This window comes from Astyanax mexicanus, chromosome 1 (genome assembly GCF_023375975.1).
Source record: "Astyanax mexicanus isolate ESR-SI-001 chromosome 1, AstMex3_surface, whole genome shotgun sequence".
In the NCBI taxonomy this organism is placed as follows: Eukaryota; Metazoa; Chordata; class Actinopteri; order Characiformes; family Acestrorhamphidae; genus Astyanax; species Astyanax mexicanus.
In genome coordinates, this window is record NC_064408.1 from 84,901,608 (window position 1) to 84,924,745 (window position 23,138).

The 23,138-nt window shown below is 36.7% G+C and overlaps 1 protein-coding gene across 2 annotated transcripts in view; it reads left to right on the top strand.

Annotated features, from left to right (window-relative positions):
* slc24a4b (solute carrier family 24 member 4b) overlaps positions 1 to 9,277 on the top strand; it is a 77,208-nt gene extending 67,931 nt beyond the window's left edge. For both annotated transcript variants that reach the window (XM_007255474.4, XM_022684509.2), the window contains exons 11-17: positions 1,722 to 1,891; positions 2,123 to 2,264; positions 3,158 to 3,324; positions 3,424 to 3,538; positions 5,313 to 5,425; positions 6,900 to 6,965; positions 8,254 to 9,277. In XM_007255474.4, coding sequence (XP_007255536.2) covers positions 1,722 to 1,891; positions 2,123 to 2,264; positions 3,158 to 3,324; positions 3,424 to 3,538; positions 5,313 to 5,425; positions 6,900 to 6,965; positions 8,254 to 8,403 — 923 coding nt within the window. In that variant the 3' untranslated portion in view covers positions 8,404 to 9,277. The remainder of the gene's footprint in view (positions 1 to 1,721; positions 1,892 to 2,122; positions 2,265 to 3,157; positions 3,325 to 3,423; positions 3,539 to 5,312; positions 5,426 to 6,899; positions 6,966 to 8,253) is intronic.
* The last annotated feature ends 13,861 nt before the right edge of the window (positions 9,278 to 23,138 follow it).

Below are 23,138 nucleotides of genomic sequence, written 5' to 3' on the forward strand. Positions count from 1 at the left end.
TCTCTTTTCTCCGATCAGCAGGGCTGGTTGCTGAGGTTGTGTGCTGAGTTGTGGCTCTGTGCGTGTGTGTGTGTGCGCCTGCGAGTGTGTGTGTGTGTGTGTTCTGGTGTGTGTCTTATGCTCTTCTCACTTGAGTCCAGTGCTATCCAGAAGGTAACCCCCCTGTGTCTCTCCTGTTCTTTCATCTCTCCCTCTCTCTATATCCTCTCATCCTTCCCCGGTGCCCCCTCCACTCCAGTTCAGCCTGTTCTTTTCATCCTCCTGCTCTTTCTTTTTCCTCCAGAAGTCTAAGGCAGTCTCTCTAGTGAATTCTGGCTTCTCAAATAAATTCCTCTTGATTCTGGCTCCTACTTGCACATGCTGACCTGCCTGTCTGTTTAGCCTTACTAAACCCACTCCGCTTCTGCTTCGCAAGGTTTTCTTGTTGTGCTTCTGATTCTTTTCTGTTTAGATTCAGTACTATAGGGATTGGAATAAATCATATTGAGACGTAGAGGCATATACTGCTTGTCAAATGTTCAGAAAATCCTAGCTTAACAGAAATCTGTTTACATTTAAACATCTAAACACTTAAACCGAAAGAATAATCCTGATTTGGGAATAAACCCAATGTCATATTGTCACTGTCCATTGAGAAGCATGTATCTCTGAAAAAGCAACTTTACATGAGAGATAAAACCTTTATAACACTCAGTGGAAGTCAATGTAAAAATTGTTTATCTCAGGTTATTGCTGAGAATTTGTATTTGTCCATTTATCAAGAATTTTTCACACATTGTAAGGGAGAGCCTATGTGTTCAAATCATGTAGTAAACAAAAAAATCAACAAAAAAGATGATGCATGTTTTTGTTGGACAGTGACGATATATTGTCTACACTTGCTCTTCAAACCAAAAAAAGCTGAGTTTTCATGTGTTGAGTGATTTGTTTGCATAAAGCAACACTTTCTATGAATGTCAGGTCTATAGGACTCTCTGAACACATTTATTACACATAACAATGCATTTATAAGACATTATAAACATGGCTGTAAATATTTGTTAAATTGCATAAAAATTTAATCTTTCTATATGATTAATTTGGGATTATAATCACAATGCATTATGAACTGTGCTTATAGTATTTTATACGTCAAAAAATCAGTCACAGCTTGAATAGCTGCCCACTTATAAACACACACTAATCCAGGTCAGGCTACTATCCTTTAATTATTTTAATTAATTACTCAAAATCACAATGCATTATATGAATAATAAATATAATAATGGCTTAAAATTCCAACGTTATAACATGTTTTTAAATACTTCAAATAAACTTCAAGTAAATGAGATACTTTTATTATGGTAATAGGCTGTTACTGATAGATGTTGTGATATTTGAACCCGGTTGAAAGATCCTATAAGATGTATTTGTAGCAACAAAAAAAAGGCAAAAATAGGTACTTTTTTTTTTTAACAGATTTTTTTATGTTTTAGAATATTAACAAGATGATGTCAGAAATTAACTATATATGAACTGTTTTAAACCATTAAAAATTGAACCCTATAGAAAACTAATAGAAAAACTACAGACCTCTGGCCTGTTGTTTTTTAAGTAGGTACCTTTGTTAGTCATATTGCTGTATGCAGGCTCGGATTGAGTTTCTTGGATTGAGAACATTTAGAAGATTTATTTATTTTTATTTGGTTGTTTGTGTTTAACTGATTTTTCTTCACATCCAGTAAAGCCCACTAAGAACTACACCCGAGGTTCAGTGGTCATGGTGGATGAAATCATCAATGCTAGTCCACCCAATTACCGTTTCCCTGAAGCTGGTCTGCGTGTGATGGTCACCAACCACTTCGGACCAAAAACTCGTCTGCGCATGGCCAGTCGCCTCATTATAACTGAGGTAACACCACACAATAAGAGAAGAAAACTGCACTTGCTACATGTTGTGCTCTTGATTTGACCCAAATTGTTTTGGATATGGTCAGAGATCGACACAAAAATCTTGAGATTTGTTATGATGTTAAAGGGTGGCCAATTTATGAGCCTAAACTACAATAAACCAAATCACTAAAACCTTTTTATTTTTAAATGTCTTAATCTCTCCTGTCTTGGTCTTGATTCTTGCTTGCAGAGGCAGAAGCTGGTGCAGGGAGCCAATGGGGTGGAGACTGCAGTGATTGATGGGAAGACTGACATTGAGAATGGAAATGTACCGGAGGATAAACCCAGTGAGGAGGAGGAGGGAGAACTGACCTCACCATTCAGACTCCCACGTAAGAGAGGGAGAGCGGGGGGACATAAATCTACCTGCTGTGTGCTTAATGTGTATCAGAAATGTGTTCATGTGTACAGTTATGCATGTATTTTCTCTTACAATGTTGCATCATTTCATGCATAAAGGTTGGATGCTGTGAATTTAACAACTGTGAAAAGCAAAATGCTAATTTTGGCAAATCTTACATTTTGCGGTAAGGCTATCAAACCTTATCTTAACATTATAAGACACGTTAATAAGATTTCAGTTGAAAGCTCTGGCACAGCAAAAATCAAACTGTTCAGAAATCCTCATTTTTATTTGTATACACGTTAATAGGTGTGTCCTATTGTATCATACACAATATATTGTGACACAGATTGTATTTTAAAAATCCTTTTCATAAATATAGCAGTTTTATCTTTTAAAAGCAGTCTATAATTTATATTTGTAGTTTATACAGTGGTATGAAAAGGTTCGGGCACCCCAAACATTTTCATACCACTGTATTGCCCACACCTATTTATTAGGGCTATCAAAATTCAGATAATCAGTTGCCATTTGTCGCCTTCTCTGTATTTAATAACTATTAGTCCAATTTGGGTCAAATTTCCCAGCTGGCCTCTAACATCAGTAGATGTTAATTTTAGGTTAAAATGTTGGTCGTAATGTCAGATGACAAAGATTTTATGTCAGGATAACATCTAATACTGTTACGTGCCTGCAGGTTTAAAGAAAAAAACTACATGTAATATAAAATTATTTTTATGTTATTTTACAGTATTTCACACAAACTTCTATTTTCCAAATATAGTAGACCAAAAAAAAGATTGGTTCTGAAATATTGTTTTTGTGTTTTTTAGTAGGATATTGTAGCTAATAGAAGATTATGTGTACATGTGTGTCCTATAGGGGGCTGTATGAACAAGACTAAATGGTTGATCTCCTGGCCGCTGCTTCTGCTGCTGTTCTTCACCATTCCTAACTGTGCGAAGCCTCGCTGGGAGAAATACTTCATGTTGTCATTCCTTCTCTCCACCGTCTGGATCGCCATTTTCTCCTACTTCATGGTGTGGATGGTACGTGTAAAACCTCACGCTTTTTCTCTCTCTGTATTTATACTCTGTTTATGCTGATAATCATTGTTATGTTAATCTCCTCTTCACCTGTTATTTTAGGTGACTATAATCGGATACACTCTTGGCATTCCGGATGTGATAATGGGCATCACTTTCCTGGCAGCGGGCACCAGCGTCCCTGACTGCATTGCCAGCCTGATTGTAGCTCGACAAGGTTCATTTTTAATCTTTTGAAATCAAAATTTACATCATTGGTTACTTTTTTATGTAATGAACAGGATTTCAGTATCATTTAAACTTCTAATTGAACATATCAACCATAATTATTTTAAGTGTCCTCATAAGTAAAGACACATACCAGTCAAAAGTTTGGACACACATTCTCATTCAAAGTTTTTTTTTTCCTTTTGTCCTACAATGTAAATTAATACTAAAGTCACCTAGATCATTAAGTAGTACTGTGTAGTACACTTGAAAGTGTTCAACTATGTGAAGCATGTAGGTAAACCCCTATCTGGGAAGCTGTTAACTTGTGGTTTCTGAAGCTAGTAACTTATCTGGTGCTAAAGAGGTAACTCTTTGTGGTCCTGATGAGAGCCAGTTTCATCATAATGTTTTTGAAAGCCTTTGTGACTTCACTTAAGGATACTTTCAAAAGTTTGGATTGACTGACTAATTTCTTAAATTATTGTTTTCTTTACTTAGTTGAGTTGTTCTGAACATAATATGAATTAGAACATTACTCAAATAGAGCTATACACTGTATATCAACTCTACCCCTTTACAACTTTACAGCTGATGCTCTCAAACACATTAAGAGGCAATAAATTCAAGTAATTAACTCTTGACGAGTTCAGCACAGCTGTTAACTGAAGGCAATTCAAGGTGACTCTACCTCATCTCATAAAGCAGAAAAAAATTGCCAATATGTGCAAAACTAAAAAAAATCTGAGCAAGTTTTGTTCACTAAATAATTGCATATTTTTTCTTTATGGTTTGGTAGACTTTAGTATTAATTTACAATTCAGAACAGAGTAAAATAATGAAAAAAACACTGTATTTAAAGTGTGTCCGAAGTCTGAATAAAGCACATTTCAGTTTTATAATGTGAAAATACACAATTAACTGTTTTCCCCAAAAACAGAAACAGTTTATATGTTGTTGTTTGTTGGAAGGACTTAACAATTACAAATTCTCTCTTCCCAAAAAAAATCAAGATTAAAGAATCTTGAAGGAAACAAATACACATTACAAAGCTTTCCACACCAAGACCAATTTGTGTCTAAGGCATGCTTTTTTTAGTTTCATATTGGAATTAAGACTAGTGTGGCTAATACCTGCATACAAAAACACAAAAGTCGGAGTACACACTGATGTGGTCGCTATTACGGTTTTTTTTAAGTGGTGTTTTTGTCTGACTATTGACAGTTGATATTAAAACTTTCTACTATTTCAACAAAATATATTTGCTAAGTTCTAATGCACAGTGAAATAAACTCAAAGTCAATAGATAATGATTAAGACAAATTAGACAAGAAGATCATCTGAAGAGAAGAGCAGGATGCTTCTTAAATGGAGATGTTACTGCATTGAAATACAGAAAGCACGCTCAGATATTCGCCCCACCTTTTAACATAACATAGGAATTAGGCATGATTAGTTCTGTAGATCAAAGTGTTTACTTCAGCATAGCTGTACCGGAAATGGGCATCTTATGGGCTTCCTGCATCCAGCTCCTAATCAGGTTTGATCCGGTCTGTTATGAGTTCATCCAGAGGAGCATACAATCTCTGTTATCTAATTTTCAGTGCGGCCTAAATGTAGAATCAAGAAACAGACTGTTGGAGTAAGCTCTGTAACTTTGTAGGTTTTAAATTCTTTTTTTATACTTTTAACATGTTCACCAAACACATCTGAACCTAGGGGTGGGGTGGGGGGTTCACATGAGCTGCATGCTCTGTTCTTGATGATCTGTCTTTGTGCTCCAGGGCTTGGGGACATGGCAGTGTCCAACACCATTGGCAGTAATGTGTTTGATATCTTGGTGGGGCTGGGGTTGCCCTGGGCTCTGCAGACAATGGCCATAAACTACGGGTCAGAGGTAAGGAGATCCAGACAGTTATCTGCCAGTGGGCAATTTTCGGACACATTACTTGGATAAATACTCATGACTTTGTTCAGTGAGTCGCGTGTTAAAACTATACGGTCTGAGTCTTTTATGAATCACGTTGTAATTCTAACATAAGGGAATAAAAATCCATGTGGTGTTAAATGTGCAGTAGTGGAATATATAGCAGGAATATACTACTAAGCATTAAATACACTGTGTGTGTGTCCAGCAATGTCCAGATGGCCCACTATGGTTCAGTTTCTGGACAAGGTTTAAGCCTAGTCTTACACTGCATTTTACAGTCAATGGAAAATCTCCATTCAAATTGCTGTATAGGCCAAGACTAGGCTTAATCTCTGTCTGGGAAACGGTTCAATATATTTATACTGTTTACTGACACATATATGTACAGTCTGAATAAAAGAGCACTTAAGTCTAATTATAAGTATAAAAATAATAGTAATTCAATATGTAACTAACTCAATGCTATTTTCGAAGCAACCACTCGAAAAATAACGAGAAATTAACAAACCTGCCAACACTTATACACCTGATTGGTCTGTAAAACTGTGTTGGCTAGCATGCTGGAGAGCATGCTGAGAAAGGCCTAAGGGCTGAAATGTTTTTGTTTAATCTGTAAGTCTGATAAATATTCCAGATATTACATAAGAGTATCCGATTTCTCACGCTCTTTCACAACATTTCCACTCTTGTAAGATATGGGCTTTACTTGGCCATTTCAAAATGTTCCTAATGCTAAACATCTCGATGTAGAAAAACTTGTTTGCCTAGGACTGTTGTCTTGCTAAATGACCCACTAAACTAAGCGTTATTTTAGAGACAGATATACTAAGATTCTGTAAAATATGCTGATAAAATCCAGAATTCATGGTCCAGTAACTGCAAGCTGTCCTGGTCCTGTGGCAGCAAAGCAAGTATAATGCAGAATGAAATGGTACAGAAGCCATAAAAGCCATGTACTGTAAAAACAGTAATGTCTGTTCTACTATCACAGCTTACTCCACCTTTCATTTCCGATAGTACTGTTTACTTCAGAAAGATTTTGACAATCTAATGTAGTAATGTAGAATTGGCGTTTTTTCAGCATTTGTTTTTAAGTGGGTTCTCTTAATTTATTCTAAGTTCTTCAAGGTCTGATCACATTTTAGACTAAATTTGTACATAAATACAAAAACTGTAATCTGTTTAGAGCCTTACTTTTGGCCCAGATTAAGCATAACCCTACACTGAAATAAATAACATTTTATATTTTAGATTCTAGAGGCTTGCAAATAACAAAACAGCTAAAACACAGCATAATACTTACGATTCACCCTGTTTAGTAAACTCCCAACTAATCCTGAGGCTAATTCTGATGCTTTAGTGGCTCATCCTAATTGGGGCTTTAATGCTGAATGGATTAAATGTTGCTGGGTGTTGATGTTGTCTTCTTTGTTCCGCTCAGGTGATGATAAACAGTCGAGGGCTGGTGTACTCTGTGGTGCTGCTGCTGGGCTCTGTGGCTCTCACTGTGAGTCTGCTGCTCAATTAGCTCCCCCCGCTGTATCTCCAATGCATCTGCTTTGTTAATATAATTAGCTGTTAGGTTTTAAATGCCATAGATTTTCAACATTAAAAGACACATAGAATGGGGTTGGTTGTCAGTACAATAGTTATAACGACAATAATTATATAAAACTTTAAATAAACAAAGAAAATGTATGTGTGTGTTTATATGAACTTTATGGTCTGATTACTACATAACATTGGAGATTAATTGTCAGTAATCCAACCAATATGTTTAAATGAACTTGTGGAATCAGATAATTTAAAAACTCCAATATACTCACAGAATGACTTGATGTAAACATCATGTAAAAAACAAATCTTCTCATCACAGTTTTCAACATATAGAAATAATATGAATATGCATCAGCTAGCATTTATTTAAATCCTTTAATTTTCGCTCTGAAAGTGTCATCAAACTGCCATCATCTCATCGGTGCTGTGTTAAACGCTGCTCACTTATTTCCGGTACAGCGGTTTGTTTTCACGCATTCACAGACTGAGAAATTATTCCGAATATGATTTTAAACATACTCTGATTTCTTCCACTCTAAGAAATCAGAGTATGTTGTTTATATCAATACTTCCTTAATGACCAGATAATTGCAGAAATCTGATTTTGAAGAATATATGAGTGCATGTAAATGCTCTTAATAAATTTAAATTTTCAAATTTTCAATCAAAAAGCAAGAACTTTTAAAGATTTACTTAATTAACTCTTTAGCTGTATTTTTATATGTCATAAAACTTAAAACCTTAAATGTTTGTTACTGATAAAGCAGTATTTGTAGACATCTCCTCTTGGTATGCAAGATAATGGACTTGTCACAACCAGCCTTGTTCTTTTACTGTTGTCAAAAACAAGGTGGTAGTTTCACAAAGCAGATTTTTTTTTTCTAGACTGCATAACTCAATAAACAACAACTATGTTTGGATTTGTTCATTAGCAATGTTCTTTACCTTTTAAAAAGCATGACTTTTAAATGGAAAAGAAATATCTGGCCTAGTGTGAAACCCTGCTCTGAAAGCTGTGTATGTTTTGTCATTGGTCCCTGTGTGAGTCAAAAGTCGCAGGATATTTTTATATCAAAAACAAAATTTTGCAACTTTCAGGATGGCATATTTAAATATGTTATTTTTTTATTTTATTTCACCTTTTGTTTCTGAGATAAAAGGTTATCCTTCGACTTTTGGCACCCTGTAGATTTTAATTATTAAAAAGTTTTAACGAGCTAACACTGTTGTTTGTGCAGATCCTGGGCATCCATGTCAATCATTGGAAGCTGGACTTCAAACTGGGCATGTATGTTCTGGTCCTGTATGCCATCTTCCTCTGCTTCTCCATCATGATCGAGTACAACGTCTTCACCTTCGTCAACCTGCCTATGTGTCAGGAGCATTAGAAGATTCAGCTGCCAAACCTCCATGCATCACCAGGCATCTCCAATAATAAATGTTCTTCAACCCTCTGTCCAGAACACACCACTAGATACCACCGTCTATTCTAAACCCTTAAAGGAATAGCGCAATCAAATATGCTAGCATGGCTAAGACTGGATGAAAGGTAGTAGCCACAAATTAGTGTTAATCTGCTTGCTTAGTGCTAATTGCTGGCTGTTCACTTTCATTCATTACAAACATTAGCTTTTTTGACAAAACTATTCCTTAACTAAGCAAGACCACTGTTCTTCCACTGTAGTGTACAAAACCACCATTACCTCAAAGTTGGCTTCCCTTCAGCTTGAGCAAATAGAACTGCCCTTATATTGCAGTAACCAACAGCAGATTACACCCCAACCCACTGGAGTTTATGGAGTCTTTTCCCTCCAAGTTTATTTGCAAAGATCTCTACAATAAAACGCTTCAAACGGTTGGTGTCATCAAAGTCACCAATTTTACCATCATTTATGAACTCCAGGTACCTGTCAAGCTTTGCAGTTAAAATTAAGTCCTAAAATAAGATTTAATCTACAGCCTGGTCCCAACCTTCCTGTCCTCATCCATGGAGAGGATCTTTGTGTCGGCAGCTCTTCTTTTCCCTCTGAAAACAAAAAGAAAAAAAGAAAAGAAACAAGAAAATAAGGACAATATCCCTCATGTCCCAGAGTGGATCACTCGTCTGCCAAATATGGACCATGTCCCACTGGTGTTGACTTTGATGTACCTGAACCCTGAAGAGCTTCTTGCTGTTTTTGTACATTTGCTTTTGTTTTTTGTCACAAAGTGTATCTGGAAAGTTTGCAGGTCCTTTTAGAAGTTGTCCACATTTCATTGTTTGAGCTACTGTTAGCTCCTATTGATTCAGCTCCTGATCTACACATAATACTCTTCAGTGACAAAAGACATACGATTCCATAAGATTTCAAAATCTGTAAGTATTTAAACATACATGGGTATTAATAATTAGTACTTAATACATGAATATTAAGACCCATAGTTATTGACCCTTACAATTTAGGTCTGCTGCAATGTTCTTCCATTAATTACTGTATCAGGGCAAAGTTGTGGGGAAAGTGTCTACAGCACTGAAAGTGCCCAAATCAAGGTAGCCTTAGTTGTTCTAAATCAGAGGTAATTTAGAAACAACATAGGCCACTTACACAAACTGAGCAGTGTCTAAGCAGGGGGATATCTGAGAGAGGCTGTGCACTGGTGCACTCCAGTGGTTAAAGAGGCCAAAATTGCTTTAACCAGGAAAATAAAAAACAATCTGTGTGTAGATAAAAAAAAAAAACATAACATGAAATGTAGAAATATTGAAACCTGGAAACCTTCCATATGCACTGGATATATAGTAATTTATTTATTTATATTTTTTCAATTTTCTCTCATTGGTCTTTTTTTGAGACCTTACCAGATGTACATATTTTACTATTTTTCAGCACTGCATTGTGTAAACACAAACACTTACTTACTCTCTCTTTTTTGTGGTTGAACATTTTTGAAACATGACAATGGCAAACAGATGTTTGGCCGTAGAAGTTGCACTTTCAGGTCATGTCCTTGTGTCATACCTCTAGGTAAAATTGTCTCTTTTTTTAAAGGGATGCTTTTTGGCCGGTTGGAGCAGACTGCTGTTAATGTATCCTTAGTTCAGAATTGGGACAGTGGGAAATGGGTCATCTCCAGAAGTTGCACAACATAAGCAGTTTGCTGTTTGAAGAATTTATGGATTTATTTGCTGAGGTCTATGTGATGAAGAATTGCTCTAATTAACCTCATTAAGAACACTTTTATTTTTCTGAGAAGGAAGAGAAGAAAGTGTTGGACCCTCCCCTGCCCCCTCCCCTGCATAAGAGGGTGTGTCCCTCACTTCGTCCGTCAGCAGAAGGAGGGTCTTGATCACAGCTGTTCTGTATCAGGGAATATTATGGGTTTTTAATGCCTGTTAGTGGTAGATAATGAGTGTTCTGTTGAGAGTTTTACATGTAGATACATGCACTTTAAAACAAAGCAAGCAAGCAGTCCTCTACATTCAGCATCAACTAGTGCTTCCTTCTGCTAGGTTGTGTGTGTATGTGTGTGATTGTTGTGAAAAAAGTCCCTTTCACTGCAAAGACTTTGTGAGCACAAGCCCCTGAGAGCGTGTCCTATCCGCAGGGCGTGATGGGATGTTTCTGCGGTGACCATGGCCCTATCGCTACCTGGCAGCTATGAGCAGAAACGGCGGTTGAGATGTTTTCCACACCATGCAAAAACAAGCAGAGACTCTGGTGGCTCCCAAGGACAACGGATTTATGTGCAGTTTTGGAGAAATGGGTGTGTTTTCAAGTCAGTATTGCCAAGAGGTAATGCTACTATATGCAATCTCAATATGAACATCACTTTTGGTTCCTTACTACATCTCTTCAAAGGACAAACCTGAATTTCTTTTGCTATGAGGATTGGGGGTATTGCAGAATGCAGGATCTCTCTGTTACTCAGACTACTTAAGCCCAGAGCGAGGGTTGTCCAATAAGGAAAACCTAGAGGCTTATCTGATTAACTGTGATTTCTGGTTAAATAAAACAGTGGTTTAGACTGAATAGAGGGCTGTCTGGCAAATTGTTTGGTGTAGCTAAAAGAAACTGGATAATTATACTTAAACTCAGAAATTCTAAGATATCTGGTTGTGTGAACTGAGATCTAGCTGAGAAATGGCTTGAATTTCAAATGTTTGGCTGGCTGTGTGGCCCAGCTATTTTAATTTTGCTGAATATAATGTAATTTTGTTTTTGGGGTACCTGATTTACTCAACAGATATGGCAAGTCAACAACATGCGAGTTAACTAGAAGAAAGAATTGCGTTATCTGAGTGAGAACCCTGCATAGAAAAATCCAGAGCCAACCAGCAAATAATGTTTTTTCTGGATGACCAGCTGGTCTTGATCTGGATTTTTTAAGCAGAGACACTAAATAAACTGTATTGAATTTGAGTTATCAAGCTAAATATGTTTTCTATTTATCTTATTGAAGCTTTGTATAGTTTGATAACTTGTATTTCGGTAACTCATTTGTCTAGCTCACCAAACTGTCTGAAAATGTGGAAATTTGGACTTTAGAATTGAGTCAGAAAGTAACTAAACTAAATTGAACTGAATTTAAGTTATCTGGCTAAATAAGATAAGACCTTGTGCAGGTTAGGTTTCAGTCTTAAAATAGGGCTATCTGAAACTGGGCTAACTAAGCTGTCTGACTAACTGATAAGTGCTGCTTTGTGAAATATCCCCCAGCAGTGAGAAACGGGACAGAAAGCTCTGAATGGGGGCACTATGCAGGTCTTCCCCAGGGCATTATTTTCCACCGTCCTTATCTGAGCGTTGGAGATGGATCCGGACCTGTGTGTACCACCTTCTGATCCTCTGATGGAGAACAGTATTTGAAACTGTACGGGTTGTGGTGCAGTTTATTCTGAGACTTTATTTTCATTTTGGTGTCCTGAAGCTGCTACTGTGACGGGGAGGAAGTGACCACACACTGGACGACCTGCCCATAAGTCGTGCGCACCATTGTAATATGTCCTCTCCTCTCTCTCTCTCTCTCTCTTCTTTCCTGACAAACGATGGATTCTTCTTGCCTCCGCACTAAGCTCTACATTGTGTAGTGTATGTTTGAGTGCTGTCATGTGTGGGATCTGATTTCATGGAGAGAAACTCTTCTCTAGTGCCATTTTCTAAACTTTACTGACATTAATTAGCTGAATTCTCAGCTCTATTTTATTTTCCAGAAAAGCTTTTCTGCACATACATTTTAACATTTAACAGCAAGTGGAGAACCTCGTTTGATTTTCGCAGAGGCTGAGGATCCTCTTGGAGTTTGTTTTTTGGTGTGTATGGGTGGGGTCTGTGCTGTGGCCACGCCCCCTTTTGGCTGGTCCCCATCTGAGAGGAACAGCATTGCTGTCGTCTTCTACTGTTTCATCCAAAATGCACACACACACACCCCCACATGCCAGTGTCTCACTGGACCTTAACTGCATATTTGTTAATAATCACTTTTCAAAGGGTAGAAATTGAGAAGGCTTACTTGTTGTAACTGTATCGTACAGATTGTATGAAAATGTGTACAATCTAAGCGCACATACACACAACAGATTTAATGACTAGGAAATGCAGCAGGAGTGTATTTAGTTCATTCTGAATGAAAGTGACCCTATGCACTGTGAGCTCAATCTGATGTGGGATTTATGTCTATAAATACAAATATGATTAAAAGGTATATGTACATATATATTTAATGTAAAGTTAGATACTATGAAACCATAACTGACATCTGTATAACTTATATTTGAATGTATTGTCTTGCTATAATGGACATATCCAACCAATGCATTTTACTGTAAAGCAATAACACTAAAAAAGATATATATATAAAATAATTCCTGTACATTTGTCATACAAGTCTATAGAAATGGGATGATTACAAATGTCACAAATTAAATGTTGTCATTTATACCTGTTTCATAGTGTTTGTGGATTGTGCCATTTTCAACGTGTCATGCTTGAGATTGCTCCATGAGTTGCCAAAAACATAGCTTGTGTCCAGGTAGCAGCATGTGATGACTGCACTGCATCTATAATGCAGTCCCCAAACCTACATGTGCGGAGCTGTACAATACTGCAGACTTTTAACACCAAATATAACCAACCCTTAATACCTACCTACCTGAGCATCAATATTCTGAGGTAAGACTGCATGCAAAAGTGATTGATTGATAGATTTCAGTAGGATGTGATGCCTGCAGGATGATGGATCTGGACCTGTAGACAAGGTCTGCGAGGTAAAAAAATTAAAGGTCAATATTGACTGGGAATTCATTTATTAAAATACCTAATGTACAGAATGTATCAATTTTAAAAGCATTTTCTGGGTAAATCAAGTCTTCTGCTGTTTTCCACGTCATTGGTGATATTTTTGACCTCTGGCTGAAGGGCTGAAATACCACACAGTCTGGTTATTATCCTGTTCAAACCCACCTGATTTGCCTTATCTAATAATTGATCTGCTGGACACCAACTCTCAGCTCCCCACACTTGGTTTGCATTTAATTTAGGCCTTACTTTGGGAATATAAGAGGTCAGTGAAATATATGGAAAATGAGGGGTTTGTATGTTGGGAGCAAGGAGGACAAAGCGCAAAGTGCAATACAGAATGAGCTCATTTTTGGTCCTGAAGGTTTTGAATCTAAAATGTTCACATGTACCTGAAAGCTTTAATTACTTGGATCATTAGGCGAGAAAACTCTGCAGGTTGATGAATCTTCTGGACTGGGAATGAGCCATAACATGACAGAATTATTTGGAGAGGTTAATGTGAGTGAATGAGAGTTTTACATTTACATTTAAGGTATTTAGCAGTATTTATCCAGAGCGACTTACAACAGTGCTTCATATTGTTCTTCAAAATATCCATAGCTAGTTTGTAGAGACTAGGCTCAAGAGATACACAGAGCTCAATAATGTTTAGAACCCAAGGAGATTTTAACTCTTAGAAAAGATGAGTCTTCACTCTGCGTTTGAAGACTGCGAGTGGCTCTGCTGTTCTGACACACAGTGGAAGTTTGTTCCACCACCTTGGTCCTAGCACAGAGATAATTTCCGGGGTTTGACCAGCAGGTGGCACCCTAAGCTAAAAATGTTAGTAATGCAGTAAAAGGATGTGCAATAATGTTACAAAGGGCTTCAGGCTGCTACACAGACTGATGTTTTTAATAATATGTAGGAATTTACGTAAGTGAATAGTGAGATTTGCAGGTGTCGCAGTCTTGGCCTCTAAATGGCTTTTCCTGTCCAAGAGCCTTTAGCTTTTTGTGTTTTGCAGTTTGTATCCCTCTTTAATTGGAAGTTGGCTTATGTTTGTGAAAAGAAAGCATTACTTGTTGACCATTTATTTGCTGCATTTTGTTTTACATCAGTTGTGGAAACCTCAGATATGAAACATTCTAAAGACATGGAATGACTTCTGTCCATGTTCCACAAATTTGTTTTTTATTGTTACTTTTATGTGCTTTACAGGTGGCATTTTATTGTCCTCTTAGACATAAATTGTCGTTTGTATCACAAGACTTTGTGATTTTACACTCGCCAAGCACTTAATTTGAAACACTATACTAAGGCTCAATCCCATTCCTCTAGTGTACTCCTACACTTGGTTTTGGGCGTTTCCCTTCCCCCTAAAACAGAGTTACAAGGGGGAAAGATGAAATCCTCCCCCAAAGAATTGAGACAATTAACCCTTTAAATGATCCCCTTTTTCCTTCTTCTTCTCTACTTCTTTAGGCGTGGTCCGCACTTAGCAAATAACTTTCTGAGATGATGTGATAGCAGTGGAGTGCTAAAGTTTAGCAGTCTAGCTGCTGGTTAATTAGTAAAACTTTAGGGCATCAAATGTCTTCAGAAAGGGGTAGGTGGTGCAGAAATTAATTAATATTAAATGTTAAATTAAATGCTTCAGCTTCTCCCATCTGTTGCACAATTTAAGGTGGAATAGGAAAGTTAGTTAGCTAGCTAACTACTGAGCTGATCTAATAGCAATTTATTAATGCTTGTTATAAAGAAAAGGACCATAAAATATTGAAACTTCACAATAAACTATGGTAATATTAGGGTTATCATAGTTTTTTAATGAGGAAAATGCATATGTTTGGGGGTTTCTTCTGTCGCTTGCCAGTGATTCTCTTGCCATCTTGCCAGTGATTCTCATACCCCTCTGTTTGTAGTGTGCCTCTGAAAAATCTCTGTTTGAACCTCCATGCAGTCCTTACACTTCCCCTCGAGCTTGACAAGAATCGCAACACCCTACCCCTAGACATGCACGCAAAACAGAGGGGTAGGTTAACTTGTAGGGCCAAGAGATGAAATGGGATTGTACTGCTTTGTCCGTCAAACCATCCAGTGTCCTTTATGCAATGGATTCCTCAAGACGTTGAAAACATGATGACATTTTGTTTCTTTAGAAATGGCAAGGCTGCTAAAAAATGCATTTATGTCATGTTTGCCGCCTGACTGGCTGATTAGGTAATTGGATGAATGTGTAGGTGTATTTTTGACTTTACTTCTAAGTTTGATTACTACATGTCAATTTGGATGATTATTTTAATAGAACTTAATATCTTGATCTATAGCCATCTCATTCATTTTACAATCCCTTGCAACTCTTCCAATTCTTGTAACTCCTCTAACATTGAACTCTAAAGTTTTTAAAATTTGTTTTGTTCTCAGCTCATGATTTGAAACCTGTAAAAGAGCTTATGATGAATATATTACAATACCTTCTATACTGGTTTTTAACTAAAGGGGAATGACTTTATTAAGCAATTATGTATTGGCTCTGTAGTCATAACTGAACACTGGAAATGTGCGCTATGTAAAGTGGAAAATCTAATGGGAAAAAAGTGGGAATTCAGGGAAGCAGAAAATATTTTTCTGAGCACTTTTTAATCTATCCTATATCACATCTTTGTATTTACTGTGTACCTTTTAAAATATAAAATAGGAAGAAACACTGATCCACACAGTGTCATGTGATACTGTGACATAGGGCTTTCCCATAATGCTTTGGGGTGCACTTGATTTTTTAAATTTGATTAATTCTTAAGGAATTGTGTATGGAGGATTTTTTCTGAGGTATTGTGGTGTTAGTTTGTGGTGAAATAGATGTTTTAGGGTTGTTGTTTTGCGTTTTTGTGTGTTTTTTTGGTCATTCTGAGCAGTCACCATGAAGAAGTAAAGGGCACTGGGACCATGCTTTAAAAGGCCCCCGTCTTCCATGCAGTAGTGTATCGGCTCTGTAGTCAATACTGAACACTGGGAAACTGGTGCTTGTGAAAAGTATGTGATGTCAAAAATACAAGGGAAATCTAATGGGAAAAAAGTGGTAATTCATGGAAATGAGCAGAAAATTATTTTTTTTTTCTGAGCACTTTTTTTTAGTATTTTTTACAAAACTTTACTTATTTTACAATATCCGTCCTATTTTCACATTTCACATCTTTGTCATGAGCTCTTTAGTGAGTTAGTTTAGTTTGTTTGTGGCACTGGCTATGTATTTACTGTGTACCTTTTTAAAATATAAAATAGGAAGAAACACTGACCCACACAGTGTCATGTGATACTGTGACATAGGGCTTTCCCATAATGCTTTGGGGTGCACTTGATTTTTTAAATTTGATTAATTCTTAAGGAATTGTGTATGGAGGATTTTTTCTGAGGTATTGTGGTGTTAGTTTGTGGTAAAATAGATGTTTTAGGGTTGTTGTTTTGCGTTTTTGTGTTGTTTTTTGGTATTTCTGAGCAGTCACCATGAAGAAGGGCACTGGGACCATGCTTTAAAAGGCCCCCGTCTTCCAATTATTAATGTCGAGTTTGAAAAATATTACCTTGTTATTAATCTATAAAGATGGGTATTTAAATCAAGTGTTCTATAAATGTAGAAAATGTTTTGGTGCCATATGCACTGTAACTAAGCCGAGGTCAAACAATATTACAATTAAAATGCTAATAAATATAAAATACAATACAATTATAACAAATTAGTTTGAAATAGTCATCCAATAGCCCTGTTTCTCATAGTGTTTAGAATTTTCACCAGTACTCTGTAAAGCTTTCCTAGCTAAGCAACCGGTATGAAATAGCATTCGTGGGCAAAACCTATAGATGTCAGTTAATTCAATATTATTTAAAATAACAAGTGTGCGAGATTGGACTCTTGTACCGACTCTCACATGATTGGGAATGGTAATTTGATGTATGTAAGAATAGGCATCATTAACATGTCTTCTCTAATCTGTGCTGAGATTCCCCTGGCGTGCTTCAGGTTCAGCTGATTGATTTTCTGTAATGAGCCTCACCTCAGGCCACAGAGTTAACAAGCCGGTCACTGGCCTCATGGCTGTGTGTCTGTGTCTGATGAGCTCCCTCTGTAACCTCTAACAGGCAGAAAAGTGTGAACCCATGTGGATAGTTCTGTTTTTAGCTGCAGTATTATGCAGAATATCTTGGGAACATTTCACTGTTCAAGACTCCCTGACTTTTTGTAACTTGGTGATTTGAATCTTTCTTCAAAAAAAATTCCTTTTTTTATATTATATGAATATTTTAACACACTGGAAAAAAACGTGACAGTTGTGATGATTTTGATGCAAAACTGTAGACATTTTAATTGTAATTCCACTGATTTTTCATTTGCACACAAATGAATACAACTAATACAGAGTCAATCATAGTTGTTTGGTGTGACACTCGTTGACTCAGACTTCTTTATACTTTGGTTGGTCTCTTTCTCTCTCTCTCCCTCTGGAAGATCAAAGCTTTCGGTGAATGGAGGGGGTCAATGATTTGAAGGCTATGAAATGACTTGCATTTTCTTGCTCTCTGAAAGATCAAAGCTTTAAGTGATGTTTATCTGAGGAAGGCAGAGTTGGTGGTCTTACAGGTTTTCCATAGTTATTTGAGGTCCTGTTTTCAATATCTATGACTATATCTCAGCAATTATGCAGAATTCTGTAAAAAAAATAGGTGGTGGTGGAGCGGTTACTCTTTGAATAAAATTTATACACACATTGTTTGTAGCTCTGTGGATGAATACCAAGAGCTGCAGCAATGCACATTAACCTTGGAGCTGTTCCAACAGAGGTATTTGTGTGTGCTTTCTGGCTGAAAATCCATAACCGTTTTTGGGATGATGGGATGGTAATGCACAGCAAGGTCCTCTCAATGAAACCTTTCATTTTTCTCCTTGGCAGGGAAAGATCCATTCCTGCTCAGTGTGGGCTTTTTATTTTTTAAATTCTCATCATGACAGTCAGACTCTCGGATATTACTAGACTTTTTTTGCCCCTCCGATTAAACACAATCAGTATCAGAGAAAGGTTATTAAATTCTAATAGTCCCTTGATGTCCCTATCTAGACTGTTTCAACAAGCAGAGCATAATTAATATTCACAACTCGTCCCAGGTCCCCAGACTACCTTTGGATTTGAAACAATTAAAGCTGTGGTGAACTGGAAGCTTTCATGTTAAAGAGGTACGATGATTTGTCCTCATCAACATAATTATGAACTTCATCGCTCCTCTAGCCATGAAAATTATGCAGAATGAGCCATCCGGAAAAAAAAGACAGCCATGACACTATTTTTGGAGTAATTCTCCAGTTTTGTGTCAGACATTGGTGTCTGAAGTTTGTAGCTAATAAGTAATTAAAATGCAGCAATTAGCATCACACACTTACATCAAACTGCACCTCAGATAGACTTAAAATAGTATCTAATTAGAGCTAAAATTATTGCATGAAATAGTTATACATATGCTGCCTGTTTGTAGGTGGTTTTGACCTAAAATAATTTTATTACAATCAGTTCACTGTGGAGGGTGATGTGCAGCAAAACGTTCTTCCTAAAGAGAGCTCCTTTTGATTTTTCATTTCCACATTTTTTTATCATCATTTATAAATATAATGTACTGAACTCACAACATATTCTACTGAAACTAAAATAAAACACCCCAACACAGCATTGTAGGTCTAATCACACTAATGTACTGTAAATAACCAGTTATTTATTACTGAAAAAATACAAAAATATATATGTATTTATTATATATGTTTCCATCAAAACAGTTCCCAAACCAATAATGAGCTCAAAAGCTCAAAAAACATTGTTTAAGCTTTACACATGTTTTGTACCAGCAGTGCAATAACTTGCTTTTTTGAGATTATACATTGATGTTTATAATTGAGATTATACATTGATGTACCTAAACTTCTGTTTTTAACTGTATATTCATAGGTATAGTTTGAGTAAAATGAGAAATGGCTGAAATAACAAAAAAGATGTAGAGCTTTCAGACATCAAATAACGCAAAAAAAAAACAAGTTTGTATTCATAAAGGTTTAAGAGTTCAGAAATCAACATTTGGTACAAAAACCAAATGGTTTTTATGCACCTTGGGATGTTCTCCTCCACCAGTCTAACACACTGCTTTTGGATAACTTCATGCCATTCTTGGTGTGAGAATTCAAGCAGTTCAGCTTGGTTTGATGGCTTGTGATCATCCATCTTATATTCCAGAGAAACTCATCATTTTTAAGTCATGTGTATATATATATATATATATATATATATATATATATATATATATACACATACACACACACACACTGTTTTTCTCTGTCTCTGTCTCTCTCTCACTCACACACATTTCTTTAAAGTTGTGTTAAATTAACTAAAGTGATTTAAATGAACCATCAACAGATCAGGCTAGTCTTGCAGCATTTGCTTATTATCTGCTCCACTCACCTCAGTCTAATTTTTTCATGCAAACCCCTTGCAAAGAAAGTGAGAGGAGTCAGACGGGCCCCCCTTAGGGAGTTTAGATCTTCTCCTACAGTCACTGCAGATTTGCATATTGCCACTGCTGTAGTTTAAAGTGTGTGAGCCCTCAGGGCCCCTGACTGGCCTGGGGTCCCAAGCAGATACCTGCCTTGCTCGGTGACAAGTGGCGCCGCCGGGCAGATGCAGCTGTTTTACAGCCTGATTTTTGTCACTATGCATTGATTGAATTTATATTGGGATCTGGTCTCTGATCTGATCCAAGCATTTGATACAACTTAATATTTATAGATACATAACCAGCTCCAGTTGAAGATTCTACTTGTTTAAATACTAGATGTCAGTTTTCAGATACGTCATGTGTGCTCCTGCTTTGTTAGAATGGAAAGCTGCTGCTGAACCGGCTCTTTTGCAGATTAGATTGAACACGGGTAATAAGTTTAATATTGATCCTGTTTGACTTGTTGCTAGTTACTTAAAATGCTGCATCTCTTTGTGTTTTAAATCACTGTAAAGTGATTTGTGTTTTGTGGACTACTAGTATTTTAAAGTGAGGATGTAATTAATTCATATTGCTCTAGTGATACGTAATAGCTACTCCTTTCTCTTGAATTTGAATGTAAAGTTTTATCGGATTTATTCACTGGTTTTATTAAGGAATATAGAAGCAGGTATTCCACATGGATCAGGACACAGAGGCAGAGTTTCCTCAACAGGGATTAATCCTAGTCTATATTTTAGACTATATTTCTCTTTCAATGGAAAATCTCCAATCATCTGCTGTACAGTCCAAGATCAGGCTTAATCCATGTCTGGGAAGCTGCCCCAGACAGTTTATAAGGAGCTTGGTCAGATCCTTTTCATTCCATTATAGTAAAAAAAAAAACTTTAACAAACACTAGAGGGTGCTCCTGAGCAAGTTAAGATAAGTAGGTGAGAGAGGGCTAAACTGCCATTTTATTTTGTAGAGTAGAAGTAAGTATAAGCCACATCAAGCATTGAGGCTCCTATGCGCTGACTACATAAATCAATTAGACACTACTACATAGTCCTATAACTGGAGCTAAAGAGTGTTCAGAGGTATGAACTCAGTGTTCAAATATTTGATCGTGATTCATGCTAAGGTGTAGCACCGAAGCTTCATTTGAACTCATTCAATCTGGACCTGCTCAGGAGTGTCGGAATCCTCAGGAGCATCTAACCAATTCTGAAGACACTTAATCGAAATTCTCCTCTCTACAGATGCTGTGGGTTTGGCAGCATTCCACTTGTGGTAAGCACGATAGCTGCACTCACATTTTACATGCTCATGTTTAGAGGGAAGGTGGCTAGCTTAACATTTTGGAAACCACTCCTTACTGCTGCAGCTTGTGTAAATTAAATGTGCCATCATAGTTATGGCCAAAATGGATTGTAAGCAACAAACAAAAGTAAATCTTGTTGAAAATAGCCAATAAAACGTGCATCTAATTAATAGATCCTATATATATATATATATATATATATATATATATATATATGTATAATTGTGTCATATAGTGTCTGATACTAAATGTCTTTTTTAGAAACTGTGCAAAAGAACCTAACTCCTGACCTAAACCTGATAGAACATATTTGAGATAAATTGGAGTGGAGACTAAGCCAGACTTTTTCGTCCAACATCAGCGTCTGACCTCACAAATGCACTTCTTTAAATGGTCAAGAATTCTCAAAAAACACACTCCTAAACATAGTGGAAACTTTTCAAAAGATGGGCAAACATCATACAAAAGACAGGCAGATTCTTTTGGAAACATAGTGTATATATCATTATTTTCTTGTGGCTGGATTTGATAAGGACAGATTTAAGAGCTAACACCAGAGTGAAAATGGCTGATGACAGATGACTTTTAGTATTACTGGGATTAGCCTACGTAAGCTCAACTGCATTCATTTTACAGCCTATAAAGGTGTTTGTTTATTAATGTTTTTGTTGTTATGAGTAGTCATTAATGTGTGATTCTTCTTACTTATATCTTCATTGTTCAACAGTTCTGGTCCATCTGGTGTTTGTTTAACAATTTTGTTCCTGTTCTCTGAGTCACACTGCATGCGAGTGCTCTGGGTTAACTTTGCACATGTAGGAGTGATTTGGCACTTTTAAGATCACGGGTAGCACTCCACCTTCAAAGGTGCTGGGACGAAAATTATGCTATTTGACATGCACAGCTATTTACACTCAACTAATTATGAATTGACACTAAGACTTTAATAATCATTACACTATTTTAACTAGTGTCTCAATTCATTATTATTTACAATATTCCAAAGCATTATAATTTAATAATGTTTAATAATGTAATAATGTCTTACTTAGTGTCAGTTAATAATTAGTTAATACATCACTTAACTATTTAACATTTTTTATTAATGTTGTAATTACAGTTATTAACATTTATTTTAAGACAGTGCAGTTTTTCCCTAGGATAGTTTTTTTTCAATGCAGGGAGTGAGGGAGAGAGCTACCCTAAAGAACCGGGGTAATTTGTATGCTCTACTAACATACATTAAATAATTTAAAGTGTTTAGCATCATTTATCATACGTAATGTCAAGTTTACTAGCCACCTGTTTGAGAACTGACCATTTAGCAAGGTAGAATAGTAATATATATATAGCTAAGCTAACTTAGCCTCAGCATTTATTTGTTTACCAATAGGGCAGTTGCTTTTCTCTTTGTGAATGTAACTTGAGTAGCGCTGCATGATCAGAATAGTATTAAAATTTCCATTTTGATCACCATGCTTCAAATTTAAAGCATTCACTAAAATCAAGCTCAGTGTGAACAGTAGCATTTTTCCTACTGAACAGCCACAACACATGACGGTGTTGTGGCAAATTCAGCACCCCTGTCAGGAAGAGCACCCTTTTGGGTGTGTGCACTATGTCGCTTTCTATGTAACCGTGATTTTTGGTGTGTACTTCCAAATAAGTTAATGTGGACTATTTTCGCTTTCATCAAGAAGACCTGATCCTGAGAGAGGGTGTTTTTCATGGTGCGGGTGCTGAATTTGGCACAACACCTGCAAGCCCTCTAAGCAGTAAGTAATGACAAAAGTGTGCTCAAGCACAGATTGTTTAAACGCAGTGTGAGTACAGGCCAGTGGGGGAGTGGGGAGGGGTCATAACCGTGCTCCAGCAATATTTAACCAAACCATGCTTAGCGTGAGTAAACCCTAAGCCAGGCTATTGGCTGGTCCATGCCTGTAGGTTGGTACTATGAGTGGTTCAGGGGACTTTTATTTTTTATTACCAGCAGCTTAAACAAAGCAAGAAGAAGCTTGCCCACTCGCCC